A 25,321-nucleotide genomic window follows, 5' to 3' on the forward strand; every position below is an offset into this window, starting at 1 on the left:
AGGGGCCAGGTTGGCATGGCTTTTTTCTCTTGGAGTTTACAGTCTAGGTGAGGCATAGACGAATACACTAACAACTGTAATGGTAAGGTAAGTGCTACTGTGATGTGGAAGCATGGAGAAGGGACAGTTAGCTCGAGATTTCAGGAAAGGCTTCCAAAATGAAGCAACATCCAACCTGAGGACTAAAAGAAGAGTAGGAGTTTGTAAGTCAAGAGCAGTGGGGAGGAAACAGAATACAGTGTAATAAATGCCATCCTGGAGAGGGCTAGTCATAGTTTGTGGGCGCCCGCAACTTGAGTGGCTAGGAGAAGGGAGCCACATGTGTTAAGAATTTTACTTTTACCAGCAGAACGCTTTCATGTGAGGACCTGTTCCCCATTAAGGCAATTAATCCTCCTTTTCTGTTTTGAAAGGTGATATGCTTGATCTTTTGAAATGGAGAACCCACCCAGACAAGATCACTGGCTGTCTCTCTAAATTAAAAGAAATCGATGGCTCAGAGATAGTAAAGGTATATAGTATTTCATTACTATTTTCCTTGCAGAGATTCATAAAGAACATTTGGAGGAAAAAGACAGTATCTTATTTACTCGTTTACTACTTCTTTATCTAACAGTTTCTGCAGGATACACTGGATACCTTATTTGGAATTTTAGATGAAAATTCCCAAAAATATGGGTCTAAAGTGTTTGATTCTTTGGTAAGTTCAAATTCTCTTAATTATATTTTAACTGTTTTGTCTCTCAATCTTGACTTTCTTGAGGCTGGTTCAGAAACATGCACTTAATAATGTAAGAGTTCATTTTAAAAAGAAGCAAAAAAAAAAAGAAAAACCTTAATTTGCATTTGGTTTTATAAAGCTCAATTTTCTTTTTTTAGGTTCACATAATAAATTTGCTGCAAGATAGCAAATTTCATCATTTTAAACCTGTAATGGACACTTATATTGAGAGTCATTTTGCTGGGGCACTTGCATACAGGTAAGGCCCTGTATCTTGTAATTAGTTTAGAAGTGGTTCCTTTCAAGCTTTTCTCAGCAGAAGAGGCAATATAGGAAAATTTAAAAGGGAGTGTAGGAAGAAATGGAGCACTACTGAAGTGTCTCTTGAGATAGTCTCTTCCTGCTAACACACCCTTTTTCAATGGCTAGAACTTATTTTGATTAAAAAGGAAAAGAAAACCTCCTGAATTCTATTCCTGAGCCCTATAATATAAAGTCTTTCCTTCTTGTCTCTGTTTCACTGGATATTCTTTGGTCTAAAATGTCTGGCACTTTGGCTGTTAAGAGTCCCACTTCATCACTGTACTCCCTGATGATTATAAATGTTCATAAGAAAGAAATATGAATGGAAAACAACGTTTGCCTTCACACCTGCTGAAAGTCATTCATTCATTTATCTGTTAGGATTTACTGACTGCCAGCTGCTTGCCAGGCGCTGTACTTTATGCTGATGATGTGAAGACCTGGTCCCTGGCCTCAGGCAATTTAGTCATTGGGATCTACTCTTTGACAGGGGCTGCTATTTTAACTGCTCCTCCTTTTCTACCGGCTCAGGTGATGCTGAAAAGTTATGAATAATGTCATGCTTTAGCTAGTGCCTGCCTCTTCGCAAGGTAGTTGATAATTGCCAGAGGCCACAGCTTCTCTCTTTTAGTTTGACAAGTAACACCTTCCCAGTCTGGCTCTGCTTAGATAGCCCAGGAGTGTACCCCATTGTCTGTCTCCCAGTCCAATATGGTGCTTGCTGTTCTCCCATATTTCTACCTTATACCTTAAGCACCTATGGGCATGCACATGCCTGACTGTTCCCTGAGATGCATTTAAAAAGCATGAAATCAGGTTGATATCCTTCCCCCATCTATGTAATATATAAAGGTTAGTAGGTTATCAGATAAGCATTTGATCCTGTTTACTTGGATATTCCCAGCCATGACATGTTAAGATCAACATCTCCAACATCGAAATGAATGAAGGTAATTTTGTTAGACTAGACCATTCATCAGTGTGATTTTTTGCTGAGAGCGAAATGCAACCTCGCGAATAGTTTTGAAACATCGGCCCACTCAGCCTAACAATTTGGGCCCTAGTGTGAGGAGGTCACTGCTTCCAAGTTAAATTCTCTTTGGAAGCTAGAAAACAAGAGTATAATTTCTCACACTTCCGATTGGCCAGGAAAGCAGGATCTTAAAAAGACAAATAAGGCTTGTGGAATCCTTTCAGGCTGGGGGTGATCAAAAACTCACTGGCATGTTATCTTAAAAAATAGCACTCCACCAACATCCACCTGCTGGCACATCCAAGTATTCTCCCCTGGCCCAGAGAAACATTGCTGGGTAAACTGTTCCCTAGAAACCAAGAACTGGCTGGGCACAGTGGTTCTTGCCTGTAATCCCAGCACTTTGGGAGGCCAAGGTGGGCAGATCATTTGAGGTCAGGGGTTCAAGACCAGCCTGGCCAACATGGTGAAACCTGGCCTCTACTAAAAATACAAAAATGAGCTGGGCATGGTGGTGCATACTTGAATCCTAGCTGCTTGGAGGCTGAGGGAGAAGAATTGCTTGAACCCATGAGGGAGGCAGAGGTTGCAGTGGGCCAAGCCACTGCGTACCGGCCTGGGTGACAGAGCAAGACTATGTCTCAAAAAAAGAAAAAAAAAGAAACCAAGAACTGACCAAAGTTCAAGGTGGTAAGACTATAATCTTGAGAGTTGTATGCTGTTGTTTGTACATTTTTTCAAAACGAGGAAAAAAAAAATACCTTGGCCTTTCTAGAAATTCTCCTAAGGCACATATTGACATAAGCCATGTTCTTCTCATGGGTCAGAAAATTGCCTTGATAAATCCATGAGGTGTGCGTAGCAGTGGGGAAGCATTGTCTCCATCCCTCTTCCCCACCCCGTTTTGCCTGCAGCCTAATGATATTGCATCCAACTGTTTACATAGTCACTGGAAAAGAAATCCCAGTGAGCAGTTTTACAGTATTGACCATGGCAGTCATACTGCCAGTCACTTGGGTGGCCAGAGTCCTTTTCTCCAATATTCGTGTTCACCCATTTGGAGGCATTACCAGAAACGCAGGACTATGGAATATGTCCAGATTGAATGTTGTTTCTCTCTTAAGCTTTGAAAAGGGGTGGCAGTGTTGATCTGCAGATTTAGTAAAATTATTGTATAGCAGATTGACAGGAAAATGTGAGAACTGTTGGGAAAAGAAGCCTCCTCATGATACAGTTAAGCGTTGGATTTGTTGGCATTTAATTGAGAATTAGACCAATTCTACATTCTGCACATTTTCCCCTGTATTTTAGAGATCTCATCAAAGTGCTCAAATGGTATGTGGACCGGATCACAGAAGCCGAGCGGCAAGAGCATATCCAGGAGGTGCTGAAGGTGATAACATGCTGTTGATAACAGAGAGCAGAGTCTAACAAAGCTGTTGCATGCTGATGCTTAAACTAATTGGTTCCTCTACACAGACAGTAATGGGTGATGATATATTACTGACATTCCAATTCAAGGATCTTAATCAGTTTGTGGCTGCTTCAGAGCTGATGAAATTTGAAGGGGGCTTTGCCAGGCTAGTCTACTGGAAACTGTTCGGGGTTGAATCTTTGTTCCTCTGGGCTGTAGAGCACTTGAAGTCTAAGATGAGCAGGAGAGGGAGGGTTTATGAGAGAAGACTATATAGGGGCAGTTAAGCTTAGAAGTTCCTGGCTCTTGCTGGGCGCGGTGGCTCAAGCCTGTAATCCCAGCACTTTGGGAGGCCGAGATGGGCAGATCACGAGGTCAGGAGATCGAGACCATCCTGGCTAACACCGTGAGAAACCCCGTCTCTACTAAAAAATACAAAAAACTAGCCGGGCGAGGTGGCGGGCGCCTGTAGTCCCAGCTGCTCGGGAGGCTGAGGCAGGAGAATGGCGTAAACCCGGGAGGCAGAGCTTGCAGTGAGCTGAGATCCGGTGGCTGCACTACAGGCTGGGCGACAGAGCCAGACTCCGTCTCAAAAAAAAAAGAAGTTCCTGGCTCTTGCTTCCACCAACCTGACAGAGACCATCGGAGAACCATTTATGTTAAATTTTAAGAGCAAATAGGGTGGCTTAGCAGGGATTATAATGAGGAAACCTGAGGCTTTACTGGGTCTTATGGTCTCTGGGTGCTATATGCTCCCTTGTCTGTGGAGATACTAATCCCTTACTTGCAAACATGTTGAAAAAGAGTGCAAATTCTTAAAGGAACTGTCCAGTAACAGCCCTGGTAGTCTTCTGATTCCTGTTGTTGAGGACCATCCTATCCGGTGTCAGTAGATTTAAGTAGACAATGTATACATTTTATAAAACAAGCATTTTGTGAATTATACATTTGTAATTTTGGGCTGATTGAAGGTAAAATGCTAAGTGGCAAGAATACTACTTGTCAAAACAAAATTATTTTTTCAAAAACAGTTATCTTTTTGTTGACTAAATTTAAAAAACATCTGAGGGTCAAAAACACTTAGTGTTCATCATACTCCAGAATGATAAAGTGTTTGTTGTTTTTTATTTTTTTAGACGGAGTTTCGCTCTTGTTGCCCAGGCTGGAGTGCAATGGTGCATTCTCAGCTCACCGCAACCTCTGCCTCCCAAGTTCAAGCAATTCTCCTGCCTCAGCCTCCCAAGTAGCTGGGATTACAGGCATGCACCACCATGCCTGGCCAGTTTTGTATTTTTAGTACAGACGGAGTTTCTCCGTGTTGGTCAGGCTGGTCTCAAACTCCTGACCTCAGGTGATCCGCCCGCCTCGGCATCCCAAAGTGCTGGGATTACAGGCATGAGCCACCACGCCCAGCTAAAGTGTTTTTAAATTTTCTATACGTTTCTCTCACTAAGCGTCAGAGAAAAGTGGCTGTTCCCCATAAAAGTAAATACTATTCAAAAAAGCCTCACAAGGCCTTGGTGTTTACATGAATAATTTGAAAGTTTAATGCCATACCATAGTTTTTATGCCATGTCATTGTTAAATAAATACTCTTTGTCTCCTTTGAAGCTAACTTTTAAAAATTGTATTTTTAAGGCACAAGAATACATTTTTAAGTATATAGTTCAATCTCGAAGGCTGTTTTCCCTTGCCACTGGTGGGCAAAACGAAGAGGAATTCCGCTGCTGCATTCAGGAGCTTCTCATGTCAGTCCGTTTCTTTCTTTCACAAGAGAGCAAAGGGTCTGGAGCATTATCTCAGTCACAGGTAATTTCTTTTCATCTATGCTGAGTAGAAGAAAGCGATAAGTGCAGTTTATTTATTTTTACACGGCAGTGTAATCAAATGTTTTCTCCATCGAAGTCAATAGCTCCAGTTTATATTTGTAGCTTAACCAACTTTATGAGTAGACTTTTAAAATTCCCCCACCTTCTGTGTACCAACTGAGCAGAAGTGGGCTGCTTTTCCCTTCTCTCTCTGCATGGAGAGGCTATTGGTTTGCATCAGCTTCATTTCCAGTTACCAGAACACATACTGATGATTGGACATGCTGTCACCACCAGCCCTGGGGAAGGAATTTCGCTAGAGCCAATCTCTTGCAGTTCTTTTCCCCAAGCCTCTCACTGCATTTTAATCTGTCAACTTGAGAATCATTATATTGGATTCAGCTAAGCTGCATGTTGTTTTGTTTTATTGAACTTGACCCTAATCATCCTGGGAGTGATCTTATAAGACCAGTGCAGAGCTGCTGCTGCCAAACTCTATTACCGGAAATGGCCCCACATGTTTTTTTTAAGAATGGGATCCATCTACTTCCCAAATAGCATGGCCTTGAATATGTTCCATGAGGTAATTCTGAATATTTTCCCTATACTTTCTCGATTCTTCTTGTATACTTTTAATTCTGATGACTTGGTTAAAAACCTGTCAGAAGGAGAAGCAGCCTCTTACCATGCCCTAGAGGTTAGAGAAACTTACAATCATTGAGAACTGGGACATAAAAAGGGAGATTGGGAGGCAAAATTAGATCCTTAACAGTGTTGTTATGATTTGGTACTATGTGATGTTCAGAAAGCAAAACACCAGTAATGCACCAGCCCTCTGATAATGTGCTGTATTTTTTCTGAATGTTTAGAGGTCTATTCTTGTTCCTCTCTTCTTTATAGAGGTGGACTCTTCTTCCATGTGGGCAAGGATACAACTCAGGCTCTTTTAAGTGTCATTTTGGCCTTTGCAGTCAAGAGCACAATCACTGCACTATGGGAACTTGCCAGAGACCTCAGTGTCAAGTTGCCCACTACTAGCTAAACCCTGATGACAGCACTTGATATTTAAGCAGGATAATCCAACAGGCTAACCGTGCATTCCTTTAGATCAGAGTTCTTAGAAGTTTACTATCTCTACAAAAGTAATTCAGAATTTGAGTTTTCACCCTGAGATTTTTTTTTTTTTTACCCTTTATCAGTTACAGAGATGAAACTTGCCTCATTCACACCTGAAAAATATTTTCTTACTCTTAAGAGTAACCGTAAGGCATGGTTTCTTCTTAGGGATTCAGGAGACTTTTTTTTTTTTTTACCTTTGTTGTACCACTGGATCCTGGAGGTCCCCCTAAGGTGGCTTGGGCCACGGGGGTACAGCAGAGTGGAGCAGCTCGCTTTCACCTCTTCAACACGCTGACTCCCACTGCTCTTGATTCTCTGAGCTCTATCCCACAGCAAATTTTAGAAACAACTTTAGCACCTTCAAAGAATCATATTTGATATTTTTTGCTCTCAGCTTTTAATCAAGAGATAATATGTAAATGTGCCCGTAAAGTTTCTGAACATCTTTGTAAACTCTGCTGAAGTCATTCTCTGTTATTTTGTGCAAGTATCACTTAACCTGTATATTTTGATGTGGTAATTTATGTTTAGTTTGATGCTCAGAAAAAATCCATATAAAATGATAAAATGGTTAGTTTTCTTTATTAAGCAATGAGAACTTTGCCTGTTTGTATTTGGGGAAGACAAGAAATGCCACACACCTCTGCCCATACCAGGTTCCCTTTTGATCCCATGTACTCTCTGCAGAGGCAGTGCCACTAATTCAGTGGATCCGATGTGTTAGTTTTCTGTATAACAAATGACCATAAGCTTAATGGCTTTTTAAACAGCACTCATTTATTAGCCCACGGTTCTATCGGTCAGAATTCCAGGCAGGCTTGGTTGGGTCCTTTCCTTAGGATCTCCTAAAGCCAAAATCAAAGTGTTGGCTTTCATGTGTTATCTAGAGGCCTGGAAATGAATTTACTTTCATGATCTTTTATGCTGTTGGCAGAAAATGTTTGTTTTCAGAAGACTAACGTCCCCGTTTCCTTGATGGCAGTTAGCCAGTGGGGGAAGGTGCTGTCAGCTGCCAGAGGCCACTTGCAGTCCTTGGCACATGGCTGCTCCATCCTCAAATCCGGCAACAGTATGTCAGATTCTCCTCATGCTTTGAATCTCTCTGACTGCTTCTCCTGCTACCAGCCAGAGAAAACTGTTTTAGGGACTCATGTCATTGGGTGAGACCCACCTGGACAAATCTCCATATTTGAAGGTCAACTGATGAGTAATCTTGATTACATCTGCAAAATCTCTTTTGCCATGTGACATTATGTAATCACAGAAACACCACCAGGGGACAGGGTCATGGGAGTCATCTTAGAATCCTGCCTGCCACATTTACAGTCAAATAAAATTCGGCTCTGAATTGGTCCAAGGTTTACTATTAGGCTGCCTTAGAGGCAGAAACCTGGTTTCCTTGCTCCATTTTGCATTTTTTCCATGTAGGCTACAACTCAGGGCAAACCCTGTCTTCTAGAGGCCATCCCCACAGTCCTTTGGGTTGGATTGATGGGAAGCTACCCCACAGATGTATCCATCCTGGTCCTACTGGGTAGGTTCATTTAGCCCTCCTGTCCCAAATGCAACTTGCTAATGACACTGTTCTTGTTAGCCCTGTCCTGGAAGGACTAAGGACTAACCCAGCTAGTGCAACAGTGATTCTTAGCTTTCCATTTCATGGACACACACCCCCTACCACAAGATCCCTAAAATAAGAAGAATGTCAGAAGGAATATGAGCCCAAACTCTGCTAGACGATTCCCAATAGTTATCTTTCCCTGTGTGTCCTGGCTACCAGGAAGGTCAAAATTGAATTGTACTTTTATTTTTACTTGCAGTAAAAACAATCAGCTTGCCCTGGCACGGCACAAGATCCTTATTCCTTTATCCTTTTTAATCATCCTATTATATGTGTATCTTACACTGTAGGCACATTCAGATACCTTTTTGAAGTCGAGATGTATAAATAAATAAATAATGGATAAATTAAGGGATACCTGAGGAAAATCAACTTAGTTGACTTTCAGTCATCAGAAAGCTGGGCTCATTTTATTTAACTTCATCGGTATGACTCAGCTCTCTGCAGGGTGACATGAAGGTTATATAAATACAGGCTCTAACAGAGAATACCAAGTTACTAACTTTAAATATATTCAAGTAAATCTATAATTTTTAAGAGCCAAGGACCATCACTGTTGACTTATAGCACCTGAAGTATTTTGAGGGCTCTGGCATCAAAAACAGATCTTGGCTCTTCTAGATATTTTTGCTGCTGCTGTATAAATAAATAAATACTAAAATTCTTAAATTTGAGTTTGAGTCTGTGTTTGAATCATCAGCACATGTAGACGCGACCTACTTTCTGATGGAGCCAGATCTTATTGGTACGCCAACTAGCACTTGAATCTTAGCATATTAGAAACACGTGCCTTCCCTGACGAGGTACAGTTGAAGCTAGTCGACTCTTCTTCCATTGCCCTCCTTTTGTGGAATTTTAAAAGGCTGACTTTGTTTGTTTTGATGTATAATCCTAGCCGAATTTTTTAAGTATGCCCTTTGAGATTTGATGTGAGCATCTTTTTTCCCCATAAGAAATGATTATTGGATTTTTTATTTACATAAAAATATTGTTCTTAGTCTGTACACACAGTTCTTGGTTTAAAATAGATCTTGAAGATCTTGTAATGATCTTTTTGTTTTACAAGAGATGAAACTAAAGCCTAAATGATGAAACTAAAGGGTGCTCAAATAACTTTCCAAAGTCACAGAGTTGATTGGAAGCAAAGCTAATACTATATATAACTTAGGTCTTCTGATGCCCTGGCCTGTGTTTTTTCTTAAATCAGAAATGGAGTGCTTTGGAGGAATTAACGTGTTTGGTTTCTTAAACATGAATGAGATTTAAGTGAACGTTTCAGAAAGCTTCTTCCAAAAGGAATGAATATAAGTGACTACAATCCAGGTCTTGGTTGAGCGTTCTTTCTATTCAATCATGATGCACTTCACTTATTCTGTGAGGCTTTTGTCAATCTCTTTGCTAATGTCAGTGATTTTCCAAAATTTCCCAGTTTTTATTATGCTGCTCCTTTGTACATTTCAAAAACTGTCCTATTCTGCTGCACTTTTTAAAAATTTACCTTTTAGCTTTAGGTAACAGGAACATTTCATACTTGTATTCCTACCATTCAAAAATACTTGCCACGGTCCTTAAACTCACTGACGCTTTGCAGCATATTTCTCATGGCATATCTGGGAGTTCATTTAAATTTCTTCTTCTTTTTAAGGCTGTGTTTCTGAGCTCTTTCCCCGCCGTGTACTCAGAACTGTTGAAGCTCTTTGATGTCCGGGAAGTGGCTAACTTGGTCCAGGACACTCTGGGCAGTCTGCCGACCATCCTGCACGTGGATGATTCCCTGCAGGCCATCAAACTGCAGTGCATTGGCAAAACCGTGGAAAGCCAGCTTTATACCAACCCAGGTAGGGTGCTGAGTCTCTTGGAGGAAATTTTGCCTCTAAAAAGCCATTTTGTGCATTGTAGCCATTGGTCAGCAGATACAATTAAAAACAAAAAACTTAAAGGCACTTTCTCAAAACCATTGTTTATTTGGGTGGTAAATGTATTTAGTAGTCAAATACAAAAGTATGGCAATTAAAACTTTATTTCTGGAAATAATGAAAACTAATGATTAAATTATTGTTTTTTATGTTTGATGGGATTTAACAGTTTCCTTCAGAGAGGCTTACAGGTACCTGATAGGATCCTTATTTGTCTCTTTTGTTTTTAAAAGGTTTTCATCAGTTTGCATTCTGAAGCTATATGAAACTTTGCATTATTGTTTTTTACTTTACCCCGAGAGCAAGTGGTCAGTTACTTAAATTGATTTTGTTGTAATAACTGTTAGTACGTTCCATGGCCTCTCGTTTTCTTCTATTTTTTTTTTTCCCGAAGAAATACCAGAGTGACTGCAAATCTCATTTTAAAGTTTATTTTAAGAAATTTAAATCAGCCTCCCAAGTAAAAAACTTATTAAAATAAATTCCATTAAGAATTATTTTCCCTGACAGGCATGGTGGCTCACACCTGTAATCCCAGCACTTTGGAAGGCCAAGGCGGGCAGATCACTTGAGGTCAGGAGTTCAAGACCAGCCTGGCCAACATGGTGAAACCCCATCTCTACCAAAAACACAAAAAAATTACCCAAGTGTGTTGGGAGGTGCCTGTAATCCCAGCTACTCGTGAGGCTGAGGCAGAAGAATTGCTTGAACCTGGGAGGCAGAGGTTGCAGTGAGCCGAGGTGGCGCCAGTGTACTCCACCCTGGGCAACAGAGCAAGACTCTGTCTCAAAAAAGAAAAAAAGAATGATTTTCCCATATGAATGTGTATGTATGTATAATTTTTTGAAATAGTTTTATATATAGTAAACAATTTTTTACATATTTTCTTGTAAAATATTTTGTATATACATTTAAGAATAGAGCATAATAATGGCAAATCATTAACAAATCTTAACATTACCATTTATTTGCTTTAGATTTTTTTTTTTTTTTTTGAGACAGAGTCTCGTTCTGTTGCCCAGGCTATGAAGAGGCTGATGGTCGCGATCATGCTAAACTACTGCGGCTCGCAGAGAGACGCGATATGCTCTGAAACTCTGTGCTAGAAAGGGATTACAAGCGTCTTTCCCTCACCCGGCGGCACAATTTTGTATTTTTAATAGAGATGGAGTTTTCATGTTAGTGACCTAGAAACTTCTACTTGCGGCTACAAAACTGGAGATAGTGACACACAGCACTTTAGTTATTAAATTTAAATGCTGTATAGTTCTTCATATCTAGGCTCCGCTGGCTGTGAAATTTCCACTATAAGGTGCGGTTCTTTTCTATTCCCTTTATTACATAGCTTTAAAATATATTATGATTTTTTTCTTCTTTACACAAATTTTTTTTTTTTTGAGGCCGAGGTCTGGCTCTGCGCCAGACTGGGTACCCAGTGGCGGATCTCAGCTCACTGCAAGCTCGCCTCCAGTTCACGCTCATTCCACTCCTGCACCTCAGCCTCCCGGTGGCTGGGACTGCCGGCCGCCTGTAGCCGGCTGGTTTGTAGTAGAGCCGGGGTTTCACCGTGTTAGCCAGGATGGTCAGGTCTGGGCCTCTCGTGATCCTGCCGTCGGCCTCCCAAAGTGCTGGGATTACGGAAGCGAGCCACAGCCCATTGTACAAATTTTAAATCATTTCATCTTTAAATGATAACGCATTGCGTATCACTCTTTTGAATTGCTTTTGGTCCAACATTCGCGCGTGAACTGGGACAAGAGTCAACGCTCCTGGCGCTGCCAGGAGCGGTGCGGGGCAGGTCCGGCTCACTGCAACCTGTCTCCTTCGGGTTCCGAATGATTCACCGTCGAAAGCCTCCTGAGTAAAGCTGGGATTACAGGCGGCGCCCTCGCGGCTCGTGCGTTTCGGCAGAGATGGGGTTTCTTTTATTGGCCGGGCTGCTCTTGAACTCTGGATGGTCCACTACCTCGAAACTCCCAAAGTGCATATACTGAGTTGGAAGTGGGAACCACCACTTTTCCAACTAATATTATACTTTTGCATCAGCCACCATGCCATAGATAGGCAAGCTCTACTTTGTTGTTTTACTGTGATGTTCATTTCAACTTCAGCATGAACATACCACGGTGTAATTTTGAAGGACTTTTTGAGGATGAACTGTATTCGCACCTGAGATAGGCGCAGGCGAACATAGGAGGGTTTCGCCTTCGATTTCTCCCCAGTAAGAAACATTTCCTGGAGAAAAGATACTTTTTGTAGTGGTTTTCTGACTCTGCTGCTCAGAGCCCTAAGGGTTCTGTACAGTGACTCGGGAATCTCTCCGGGGTTGGGAACAGGGACTGTACAGGGGATGTAGGTCCCGATGGAGCACCCTACTGTAACTCAAGCACCAACCCTGCTTTCACCACACTAAGAAAAGTTCACTCCTGTCTCAGAGGAATTGCTAATTTCTGCCATATTTCTCCCACAATGACCAGATAATTCTTTGTTAAGTTAACGTCTTACACTAAGAAAGCAAGACAGTCATCAAAATTGTTTTCAAATGTAAGGAAAATATTATGAGGGGTTTGTGTTCATTGCCTCTGAGCAATGTAATCTGTCTTTGGACCCAGTTCTTTATTGGTTCCTGATGCTCTGTAGGCAATAGAGAAATCAGGACTGGAAAGATACACAGAGAAGAAGCTGCTGCGATGCAGGATAAAGAATGTTGGGTCCCGTGGGAATTGATGAGAACATGTACTATGGTAAGGGATGGAAGGACTCATGAGACCCAAGAAATGTTGACCCTGCAGGGTCTGTGTCAGTGCCCTGGAAGAGAGGCTCAGGGCCAGTGTGGGGAAGCTGGTAATTGTGGATATGGTGGCATGGAAGAGGAAGAGAAGAAGAGGAAACCCTGTCTGCTCATGTGTGGGAAGCTCGCCGTGGAGGATGATTATGGAGAAGCAAAAGTGGCTCACGATCAACAGAATCCTTATCTCACGCAGATGTTGAACAGAGAAAAGGCTTCTGTCCCTGCTGCAACAGGATGTGGCTTGGCTTGGTGTTTCCTGACTCATTGAAGAGACTGTGATGTATAGATGGGCCAGGCAGAACACATCAAGAAGGAGCCCATCTTTATGGGGAAAACTAGGAAGTGTCCCTGAGAGCCTTCCAGGGCTCAGAGTATCTTCTGTTTAAATCACATGGGACTACACAATACTGCTAGGGAAACGTGGAAAGTGTTTCTAGTGACTTTGGCATTCTAAATCAGAAACTGTGGACTTGGGGGACTGATGGGCATATTTATGTTGTCTAGTTGAAAGAGGAGATGTGGGAAGGAAAAGAAGATGTGAAATGCAAACAGCAGGCTCCACAGACAGTGTCAGAGAACAGGACGTGATATCTTGGGTTGTGGTTAACTGGAGAGTGTGATCCTGACAAGGGCCTTGGTATATCTCACAAAAATAGGCTGATTCTGTCTGACTGGAGGGGAAAGAAGGGGGACAATATAAAACTGTATAACTAAAGAACTATAATAAAAGAGTGCCCAGTGGTCCACTCAAAATAAAAGGTAGAAGGGTTAAGCCTCAGACTTCTGACCTTCCATTTAAAAAATTAACACACACATACACAATTTTTACAACACCTAAGGGTTCTTTGCGGGGATGGGGAACTTGGGATTGAATGCCCTAGGTTTTATCATGTTTCCCCAGAGATAACTGTATCCAAATAACAAGGAATGGGTTAAAAAAAATTATTTTATTATAAATACAAAACAATAGCATCACCAAAATGTGGAAATAGGACTCATTTTAGATATAGTTATGGTGTAGTCATTTCTCATTGCTGCTGTGACAATAATCACAAACTTAGTGGCTTAAAACAACACAAACTTGGCGAGACACAATGAGTCACGCCTATAATCCGAGCACTCTGGGAGGCCGAGGCAGGAGGATTACCTGAGGTTGGGAGTTCGTGGCCAGCCTGACCAACGTGGAGAAACCCCATCTCTACTAAAAATACAAAATTAGCCAGGCCTGGTGGCAAGTGCCTGTAATCCCAGCTACTCGGGAGGCTGAGGCAGGAGAATCACTTGAACCCAGGAGGCAGAGGTTGCAGTGAGCTGAGATAGTGCCATTGCACTCTAGCCTGGGCAACAAGAGCAAAATTCCATCTCAAAAATAAATAAAATAAATAACACAAACTTTTTATCCTACTGGTCCATAGGGTGGAAGTCCAAGATTATTCTCAATGGGCCAAAATTAAGATATTACCAGCATCTCTACAAAAAATAAACAAAAAATAGTCAGGTGTGGTGGTGCATACCTGTGGTGCCAGCTACTCAGCAGGCTGAGATGGGAGGATCATTTGAGTCCAGGGGGTTGAGAATATAGTGAGCCATGATCACACCACTGCGCTCCCGCTTGGCTGGCAGATAGAGACCCTGTCTCAAAAAAAGGGGGAAGCAAAGAGTGCAGTTGGCTCACATTTTAAGAAAATGAATTTCAAAACCTTTTCAGACCTTAGATGTTACAAGCCCATCGAGACAACTAGAAAGTTCTAGAAGTTGACATTTTATTAGAATCCTGTATTAGTCAGATTTCTCCAGAGAAACAGAACCAATAGGGTATGTGTGTATATACGTGGAGGAAGGAAGGAAGGGAGGGAAGGAAGGAAAGAAAGGGAAGGGAGGAGGATGGAAGGAAGGAAAGGAGTCATAAGGAAATGGTTTACATGATTATAGAGGCTGAGAAATCTGCAGTCAGTAAGCTGGAGACCCATAAAAGCTGATGATATAGTTTCAGTCTGAGACCAAAGGCCTGAGAAGCAGGAGAGACAATGGTACAAGTTACAGTTCAAGTCCAAGTCCGAATGCAAGAGAAGACCATTGTCCTAGCTTGAAGATCATCAGGAAGAGAGAGCATATTCTCCATTACTCAGCCTTTTCTTCAATTCAGGCCTTCAACAGAGTGGACAAGGCTCACCACATGGGGAGGACAGTTTGCTAAACTCTGTCCAGCAATTCCAGCATTATTCTCCTGCAGGAACTTCCTCACAGACACACCCAGAAAAATGTTTAACCAACTATCTGGGCACCCCATGGCCCAGACAAGTTTCTACGTTAAAATTAACCATCACAAATCCCAAGGAGAAAAAAGCAGAGGAGGCGTGCAAAGTAACACACATGGCTGCAGAATAGTCATGGTTGAGCTTAGAGTAGAAATTAACACATAGAGAAGACAGAAAGAAGGACATATGTGAATGTCAGCACCACAGAAAGGAATGGAATGTTGGCCTGGGAAGATTCGAGACAGGTTGTGTTAAGGGTCTCTGGGCAGCCACACAGCTGGACAGAGCGGGCAGGAAGACTGAATCACCCCCTTAGTCACACCCCCAGGGTCAGATTCTGGAACATCTGACCAAACCTGAAAGACACAGATAACATTTGGAATCTAAATAGATTGGTATCTGATGTCTAAATAATCTGGGGTCCAGGTGGACTTATTTAAAACATTAAAAATCAGCAACTCATTTTTCCCTTTCTCCCCCAAATTTTATTCTTCCTATTTGCTGAAGGCCATGAATAGAAGAGTCTAAATAGTTTTGGAGAAGACAGGTTTGGCAATGACAAAAGGGTAGATTTGATGTGGAGGGATTGTTGGAGAAGAAGGGTGCATGGAGGGTAGCAGAGAGACATAGTTTAGGGCATGGTAGTGAGAGGTCAGGAACAGGGTCTCCCAGACTTTGCAAGGTCAAATTCTGCTAGAGCTGCGGGTTTTACATTCACTTTGCATTTGTCACCACTGCTTAGTACTTGATTTGTTTAGCAGATGTCTGCAGGTAATGCTGAGCCATTTTCTTGCTAAAAAATAACTATATATGTTTCTATTTTGGAAGAATTGAACAGTTTATCAGGCAAAAACCCAGCACAGATAATAGAAGTGAGTATAAAGACCTAAAGGCACTCATCATGTACCATTGGTGAGAAGATTGCTGGTATAACTTGCTTTTGCCTACAAACTAAAAAATAAGTGTTTTAGGGTAGGTATTTTTTAAAGTAATCAAGTATTTTTTTGTTTTGTTTTTGTTTTTTTTCTTTTTGGTGGAAACTCCCCAGTCCCCATTAAGAATCTTGTGGATTTTATACAAAACTGCAATAAAAAATTAAGGGAAAGAAAGAGAAAGGTAGACTATTACTCTGTTTTTAAAATATACCTAAGAATTAATGCCCTCCCCAACACTTAGGCCATAATATAAAGAAAGGATGTTTGATGGGTTTTCCTGTTAATTTGACAACTTCAGGAATAAAATCTTACTACAGTCGATGGGTGCCTAGTAGCTTTTATTTCTTAGAACTGTAAAGTGCAGTTTAGTGTTGGGTTTTATTGCATTGCAAGTGATTAAATTTCTTTTATTCTTAAAAATGACATTTGTTTAGAACTTTTCTGCTAGCCAGGGCTTGCAAAATACAGAGTCCTTATAAAGAATAAAGTTGTGCAAATAAGGGCTTCTTTCTTCTCTAGAAGCAGAGTAATAATGCAGGACCACTGGAAAAAAATGTACAGACCTTAGTTTTTTTCATATGAAATTTGTGATGATGATCCAATATAAAAGTATATTTTCAAAAACTACCTGGGACCTCAAGAAAGCCTTTGGCTAAAAATCATTAGTGTTCTGTTCTTTCAGTCTCTACCCCTTTATCTCACCCCACTTCTTCCCCCTTACCTGTATTCCCCTCTGGCTCCCTCTCCCAGGCTTTTCCAAAGGGAAAAGACTCAGGGACGAATGCCTTTCCGGGTGTTCTTCACCATCAGGGAGCTCTGAAAGCACTTGCTGAAAGTGTAACAGTTTCCACTGGGTTTCAAGCTCTTTTCTTGGATTTTATGAAAGATTTGCCCACATAATGATTTTGGGTTTTCTGTTTTTGTTGTTGTTGTTGTTAAAGTTTAAACAGCTATAACCATGTTTAAGTGGATGTTCTTAATGAAGAACCTAGAAAGATGTATCTTTGAAAGATAGTTTCTACGTCTGTCTCTAGACAGGGCAAAGATAAAATTAAGAGTTTTAGGTAACACCTCACCCTGCACATAGAACTTAAGATGAAAAATATGCCTCACTGAAATCATAGTTGCCCCTAGGTTTTCACTGTGGGTTTTGAAAACAAATGTAAACTCATATATTTTGGGAGTCACAAGACTCCCTTTCAACTTAGTTCTCTTACTATGTTTCTGAACTTTTCAATGCTGATTGACAGTATAGCAAGCACATTACTGGGGAAAGGGTGACACCTGTATTATTTCATTTCTTACACGTCACTCATCCACATTTGCACAGATTTCCAGAGGGATGGGGAGCGTGTGTGTCACAGGCAGCTGCCGTGGCTTGCAAGGTAGTGGGAATCGCTGTCTCCCCGTGCTCAGAGCAAGCACCAGCAGATGGAGTCATTGTAAACTAGACTGATAATGGGCCTCCTGCACTCTTCCTGTTTAAGCTCTGTTTAAACCTGAAGACAGAAATGCCAGGCTCTATTTCAGTAGCCTGTAATATCCAGTAGAACTCATGATGGAGTTCATTCATTCAACAAATATTTATTATGGGCAGACTCCACAGTATTATCTTAGAAATATATTATGATGGAAATACTATAACAAATTGAACCGATAGAGTCCCTGCCCGATGTCTGTTTACAGTAAAGCACAAAAGTAGATGTCGAACAAGTAATTATAATATGATAAAGTACAGCAGCATTTGTGATGGGGCAAGTTTCCAGGATGCCATGCAGCAGGGAAATCTGAGCAAATCTTGGGTCTCATTCCACCTGCTTAGCCTCAGTTAGTGCCATCCATGTGCTGACCCAACTCTCACGTTTGTATTTCTAGGCCAGATTTCTCCTCAGGGCTCCAAACTTGAGTATCCAGCTGTGCTCTTAACATCTCTTGTGGATATTTCACAGGCTCCTTAAACTCAGCATGTCTGAAATGGAAATCTCAACTTTTTTCTCTCTGAGCTTACTCTTCCTCGGCTCAGTAGGTGGCAGCACCATCCACCTAGAAGCCTCAGAATCATTCCTTCTCCCTTTTGCCCTTTGTCTCTGTCCATGGCCAAGACACCTCACATGAGTCTGTAGCTTCTCCACACCCCCACTGCCTCCTCTCCTGTCCAGCCACACTTGTTCTGAGCTGCCTCTGTCCTTTCTCTCCTTGTTTCCTGTATTTCCTTTCGCCTACCCATCTATTAGCCAAAGTTACCTTTAGAATCATACCAGATGATGTCACTTCCAGCTCCTACTCACATCCCAGTTCTGTTTTATTGGGGGGCACGCTCCAGAATTGATCTTCCATGCCCCATGATGTGGCCCCGTTCACCTGTTTCATCCCATCTCCTTGCTACTTTTCTCTGGAATCCACTTTCTTCAGCTCCTGCCTAACAGAGTTAATTCCCACTTATCCTTCATGGTTTAGTCTCTTATTTTCTTAAGAAATCTTGCTGCCCCACCCACTCAATTATCACTTTTATAGTACACTGTGTTTTGCTTCTTGAATCACCTAGCACAGTTGTAATGAAATAGAGAATTGGGTATTTCATTGATTGATGTCTGTTTCCCTCCTCCACCCCAGAAGGGAAAACCCCAGAGGCCAGGGACTTTATTTGCCTTGATCACAATGATATCTCCAGCTTCTCTAATAGTGCCTGGTGCAAAGTAGGTGCTTAATAGATGTTTCATAAACACTAGGTACTGACTGAGTCGTGGGTTAGGGATCAGGATACAGTAGCAAAAGCTACTAAATAGCCGGGCACGGTAGCTCACGCCTGTAATCCCAGCACTTTGGGAGGCCGAGGCAGGTGAATCACCTGAGGTCAGGAGTTTGAGACCAACCTGGCCAACATGGTGAAACCCTGTCTCTACTAATGTAGCAGGACAAGCTGCAGACAAAACCCTTCAGACACCAAGTTAAAGAAGGAAGGGCTTTATTCGGCCGGGAGCATCAGCAGGACTCGCATCTCAAACACCAAGCTCCCAGAGTGAGCAATTCCTGTCTCTCTTAAGGGCTTACAACTCTAAGGGGGTCCGCGTGAGAGGGTCGTGATCGATTGAGCAAGCAGGTGGTACGTGACTGGGGTCTGCATGCACCGGTAATTAGAACGGAACAGAACAGGACAGGGATTTTCACCGTGCTTTACCATACAGTGTCTGTTAATCTATAGATAACATAACTGATTAGGTCAGGAGTCGATCTTTAACTACCAGGCCCAGGGTATGGCGCAGGCTGTCTGCCTGTGGATTTCATTTCTGCCTTTTAGTTTTTATTCTTTCTTTGGAGGCAGAAATTGGGCATAAGACAGTATGAGGGGTGGTCTCCTCCCTTACCAAAAATACAAAAATTAGCCAGGCATGGTGGACCGCAGCTGTAGCCCCAGCCAGTCCAGAGGCTGAGGCAGGAGAATCACTTGAACCTGAGAGGCGGAGGTTGCAGTGAGCGGAGATCATGCCATTGCAGTCCAGCCTGGGCGACAGAGCAAGACTCCATTTAAAACAAAACAAACAAACAAACAAAACACTACTGAATAAATGATGTATATTTTAAAAAATCTTATTGGAAAAGCAACTTTTGAGCTAAGGATGAGCATGAATATGACAATAAAACAGTGTGTGGCAGGGCGGCTATGTAAGGAGTCCCAGGCCAGGAGGTGGCACAACTACCAAAAGTAAGATGTACACAGTACATGTGTCTTGCTTTAGGAAAGATGCCTGAGGTGGAGGCATTTAGGGTGCAATTAAAGCCAGTGGGTGGGATCTGGGAGCTTAATACAGGGATCATCCGTAGCCTTCCACTGTTGCTTTCCTCTGTGATCCTGACATTGTCTTCATGAGAACGTAGCCCACTGAATCTGCAGTCCTTTCCTCTCTGAGTTCTTCTTGTCTGTATTCCAGTGTCTGAAAGGCTTGTTTGCAGGTTTTGTGACTGGCTGTGACTTTGGCAGTTCAATTCCTGGTGGCTTTGATCACAGAGGCCCATCCCAGCTCTGATGTCAGGCTTTCTGTAGTCAGCAGTTCTGCTACATGCAAAGCTGTGCTGCTGCGTGTCCTTCTGCCTCCCTTGTTTACAATCTCCCCCTACTGAGGCCGCCCCACAGCAGTGCCCATGTCCAGGCCATGCTAGAACCCAGTTTGTGGAATGTGATGGCCAACCATCGTGTGTTGTCATGGGACTCAAAGACCTCGCTCTCTTGGTGACCAATGCTGACTTCAAGGATCCATCTAAAGCTTATTGATAGAGACCAAAGTATGACTCCTCAAAATTAACCTAAAGGAGGAAATCTACCCCCATTTCTTAGCTTCCCTTGCTCCTTCCTAGTCCCGTGTCCATTGGGGATTACTGATGGGAGCTGGCTGTATATCCACTCAAGTGTATAGCAAAAAAGTAAATGAGAGTCACTCCTTATACACTCAAGGAGACATAAAACACCGTGAGCTTTATCTGAGATGTGGAATATGAGTGTATCAGCCCTTTCAAGGAGAGAATCTGCACGGCAGATTCTATTGTTAAATGCATGGAAAGTTAGTGAATGTTCAACTTGGGTTTGCTTTATGAGGGGTCTTATTTAATGGGCCTGGTTGTTTTCTTTTAAAGGTAAGAATTAGCATATCAACCAGTCAGCTTGTTTGGCATTTACCCACCCATTCTATCAATTGCACTGCCTGCCATTGCCCAGGTAATGGAGAAAAAGCGAATCTGCAAGCTAGGTTGTTATGTATTTCTTTTTATACATGCCACACACGAATTATTTGTCTACTTTCCTTTTTTGCAGTCAACATTTTCTTAACAGTTGGCTGCAAATTGAATTTCTAGAAATCAAATCCCCCTAGCTGAAGGAACATATCAGATAAGCTTTATCTTCCTTTCTAATTAAACATTACTGGGCAGTGACTCCTGGCACTTAAATTCTCAGGGTTTTTTGTTTTTTGTTTTCCTGGTTCTTTTTGTCAAGTAATTGATATTTGTAAATAAGTATTTAAGTTCCTTGGTGAGGCTTACTGTTTAAAGAAGGTCTTGCAATGAATTATTTTACAAGTTTGGATTTGCATATTCTGTATATATTTGTTTTCTTCATGTATAGAATGCCTGTGCCTTATGTTGTCTGTTTTGATGCTAAACCTGAGGCCAGACCTCAGGTAACCCAGTGGCAGGCACCAAAGAAATAGGAGACTCTGGTTGAGTGTGGTGGCTCACGCCTGTGATCCTAGCACTTTGGGAGGCTGAGACGGGTGAATTGCCTGAGTTCGGGAGTTCAAGACCGGCCTGGGGAACATGGTGAAACCCCGTCTCTACTAAAAATACAAAAAATTAGCCGGGCATGGCGGTGTGTGCCTGTAATCCCAGCTACTCAGGAGGCGGAGACAGGAGAATCACTGAAACCCAGGAGGCAGAAGTTGCAGTGAGCCGAGATTGTGCCATTGCACTCCAGCCTGGGCGACAGAGCGAGACTCTGTCTCAAAAAAAAAAAAAAAAAAAAAAAGAAGGAGAAAGAGAGGCACTTTCCCAGTTATGGATGCTTTATTTGCACTCCTTATGATTTTTAGTAGCATACAGAATCACTTTTATCTATAGATAGAGAAAAAAAATTGAAAGAGGAAGAAAGGAGAATAACACTTACGTAGCACTCATTGCATTCCAAGCACTGCTAGCTACTATGATCCGTAAAACAATCCCAGGAGGAGTTACCATTGCTGTCCCCGTTTTACAGATGAAAAGACTGAGGCTAGTCTTTCACAGAACTGGAATTCTAATCTAAGCAGTCTGATTCTTGGGTCCTCAAGTAGAAAGAAGGTAACAAATAGGGATCTTGAACAGGGTCAGTGGTGCAAGTCAAGTAGAATTTTTAATTTTGATCAAATGTAACTTATCACTTATCTTTGATAGTTTGAGGGTTTTGTACCTGTTTAAGAAATCTATGTCTAACTCAGGGTCACTAGGATTTTCTCCTATGTTTTCTTTCAGAAAAAAAATTTTTTTTTTTTTTGAAACGGAGTCTCACTCTGTCTCCCAGGCTACAGTGCATTGGTGCAATCTTGGCTCACTGCAACCTCTACCTCCCGAGTTCAAGCGATTCTCCTGCCTCAGCCTCCCTAGTAGCTGGGACTACAGATGCGTGCCGCCCCGCCCAGCTAATTTTTTGTATTTTTAGTAGAGACGGGGTATCATCATGTTAGCCAGGATGGTCTCAATCTCCTGACCTCATGATCTACCCACCTCAGCCTCCCAAAGTGCTGGGATTATAGGCGTGAGCCACCGTGCCCGGCTCTTTCAGAACTTTTATACTTTTAACCTTTGCATTTAGGTCTATAATCTATCCCAAGTTAAATTTTGTATTTGGGGTAAGGTAAGGATAGAGGGTTTTTTTCAATTTTTTTTACATATGTGTATCCAATTGTTCTAGCACCATTTGTTGAAAAAACTTGTTTCTCCATTGAATTACCTCAGCATCTGTTAAAAAAAAAATTTAATGACATTTGCTGAGGATGGTAAGTGTTATGCACGTCCCTGTGAAGAGACCACCAAACAGGCTTTGCGTGAGCAATAAAGCTTTTTAATCACCTGGGTGCAGGTGGACTGAGTCCGAAAAAGGAGTCAGCAAAGGGAGATGGGGTGGGGCAGTTTTATGGAATTTGGGTAGGTGATGGAAAATTACAGTTACAGGGGGTTGTTCTCTTGCGAGCAGGGGCGGGGTCACAGGGTGCTCGCTAGGAAGCTCCTGAGATTCATTGTCCAGGAGAAGGAATGTCACAAGGTCCATTGATCAGTTAGGGTGGGGCAGGAACAAATCATAAAGGTGGAATGTCATCAGTTAAGGCAGGAACTGGCTATTTTCACTTCTTTTGTGGTTCTTCAGTTGCTTCAGGCCATCTGTATGCATATGTACAGGTCACAGAGGATATGATGGCTTAGCTTGAGCTCAGAGGACAGTAAGGCAGGCTTTTTTCAAGGTGAGGGTCATGGTGATAGGTGTGGGGATGGCTACAAAGGGATTTTGCAATAGGCAGAGAGATTGGGCTAAATTTCTAATATAGCGTGTGTAAGTGGGACTTTATAGCCAAGGAACAGAGTTGGGTGTGTACACAGGAAATTATTAAGAGGAAGTATTAAAGATAAGGTGGGAGGTGGGGGCAGGGAGTGTGCAGATTCTGGTTAAACTGACCTAACAGGATTCTTGCTGAGGACAGGGCAAGGTGATCAGATATCACCTGAGGATGGTGGAGGATGAGGAACCCAATCACATATCAAGGGTGTTATCAACTTTATATTAATATATTGTTGGAATTGATTTGCTAAAGTTTTGAAAAGGGTTTTTGTATCTGTAGTTACAGATGCTGGGTGGCAGTTGACTTGCAGACAAGACAAGGCTGAAATGTGGGCATGGTGTGTGTGGAGTTAGGGTAGAGCCAAGGAGCAAACTAATTTATTCCACAGAACCTCAGAAGACTCAGGTAGGCTTCAGAAAGGATCAGGAATTGAAAATATCGGGTAGCTCTGAAGATGAAATTGATTAATTTTCATATGCATTGCACCCTTCATCTTCAGAGAAACTGATCAGCCCAAGAGAAACTATCTCAGATACTGAACTCTGGGGACCCCTGCCCCAGCGGAACACCTATCTTCCCCATCCAACAGTGATGCCTCATTAGTTCACAAGCTTTCCTAGGCATACAGAGATTTTGTGATTTCCAGTTAGCATTTTAGTACCTTACTTGTAAAGATGAATGGACAAAGAAGGATCATCAGATATTGGAGAAAAGCCCCTAATGTGAAAAGCAGAAGCCAAAATAAATAAAGAAAAAAGTAATCCCAGCGCTTTGGGAGGCCGAAGCGGGTGGAGCATCTGAGGTCAGGAGTTCAGGACAAGCCTGGCCAACATGGTGAAACCCTGTCTCTACTAAAAATACAAAAACTAGCTGGGCGTGATGGCACGTGCATGTAGTCCCAGCTACTGGGGAGGTTGAGGCAGGAGAAACACTTGAACCCAGGAGGCAGAGGTTGCAGTGAACCGAGATTGCGCCACAGCACTCCAGCCTGGGCAACAGAGTGAGACTCCGTCTCAAAAAAAAAAAAGGAAAAAGAAAAAAAAGAGTAACTAGGAAGAAAAAGATAGTTTAGGGAGCAAAACTGTTACCAGAAGAAGGGTCTTGAGTGTGAGATGTCCAGGTTCTTGGCATTCTAAACAAAGAATTGGGCAAAACACGCAAAGTAACAAAGGAATGAAACACAGGAACCAAGCAGCAAAAACGGGAATTTATTAAAGCGAGAAATACTCCACAGAATGAGAGTCAGCCCGAGCAAGCAGCTCTAGGGCCCAGTTAGAAAGTTTTCCGGGTTTGAAGTACTTCTTTTGAGGTCCCTTATCTGGATGAAGGATTTGGTCTATGGCTAATTAAAGGCTGAGGTGAATTGGCACCCTATGCAGATGAAGGGATGGTGTCTGCTTGGCCTGTGGTCAATCCAGGGCACTTTCCCTTTCCATCTGAGAGGTGGTGAAGGGGAGAGTTGCAGGGAGAGGAAACTTTGATACTTGTTACCCAGACGTGGGGAGTGGGGGGTTTTTCCTTTTGGTTCAGCTTTTGGAAGTTTGCATTAATAGGCCTTAAGGTACCTGCCCCCAAACTCAGGTGTTTTCTCTTTTTATCCAGCTTTGGGAAGTCAGCATAAATTGGCCTTAGATTCCCTGCCCCAGACCTTAGTGTTTTTCCTCAGTTCAGCTTTAGGAAGTCAGAACAAATTGGCCTTAGATTCCCTGCTTCCAGACCCTGTTTTCCTGCCTCAAAACAAATTTTGAAAAATCTCGTATTTCCTCAGGGAGAGAAGAGAATGCATCTATGAAACAAGAATGGGAAGCTCTGAAAAGAGAACATTCAGAGAAATAAACAGGAATGGCTGCATAATGAATATACAAGACCTGGTGCTCAAAAGTTAAGAATTTCAAGGTGGCAGTAGCATCGCTTACACCAGGCATGGGGTCCTTTTGAGCACAGGGACCTGTGTGACTTCTCAGGTTACACAGCCACGACACTGGTTCTGGGAGGGAGAAAGCTCTTAGAAATAAAATAGCTGATAGCATAAATAATAAAACGGAATACATGATTTGGAAGATAAGGTATGGAAATTACCAGGAAGTTGAACAAAAAGAGGGGGAACATCCTAGAAAAGCAGAAGATAGCTCAAGAGATTCAGTGTAAATGTAGTTGAATTTACAGGCAAAGGATAGAAGAAAATAATCCTAGAAATAATTCAAGGCAAATTCCCAGAACTGAAGAACACAAATTTATAGATTCAAAGGGTCAAGGCAAGTTACATAATCATGAAATTTTGAATTACCAGGGATAATTTCCCAAAAGCTTTCAAAGAGAGAAAAACAAAACCAGGCAAAAATCCAGTCATGTACAAAGGTTTAGAAATCAGAGCAGCAGCAAA

The 25,321-nt window shown here is 42.1% G+C and overlaps 1 protein-coding gene across 1 annotated transcript in view; it reads left to right on the top strand.

The window, feature by feature from the left end:
• Positions 1–25,321, top strand: part of DOCK4 (dedicator of cytokinesis 4) — a 472,974-nt gene that overhangs the window by 325,637 nt on the left and 122,016 nt on the right. The window contains exons 18-23 of the mRNA XM_031665939.1: positions 414–511; positions 617–700; positions 880–980; positions 3,309–3,390; positions 5,050–5,220; positions 9,605–9,797. Of these exons, the coding sequence (XP_031521799.1) occupies positions 414–511; positions 617–700; positions 880–980; positions 3,309–3,390; positions 5,050–5,220; positions 9,605–9,797 (729 nt within the window). The remainder of the gene's footprint in view (positions 1–413; positions 512–616; positions 701–879; positions 981–3,308; positions 3,391–5,049; positions 5,221–9,604; positions 9,798–25,321) is intronic.

The sequence above is a fragment of the Papio anubis genome, chromosome 4 (genome assembly GCF_008728515.1).
Source record: "Papio anubis isolate 15944 chromosome 4, Panubis1.0, whole genome shotgun sequence".
In the NCBI taxonomy this organism is placed as follows: domain Eukaryota; kingdom Metazoa; phylum Chordata; class Mammalia; order Primates; family Cercopithecidae; genus Papio; species Papio anubis.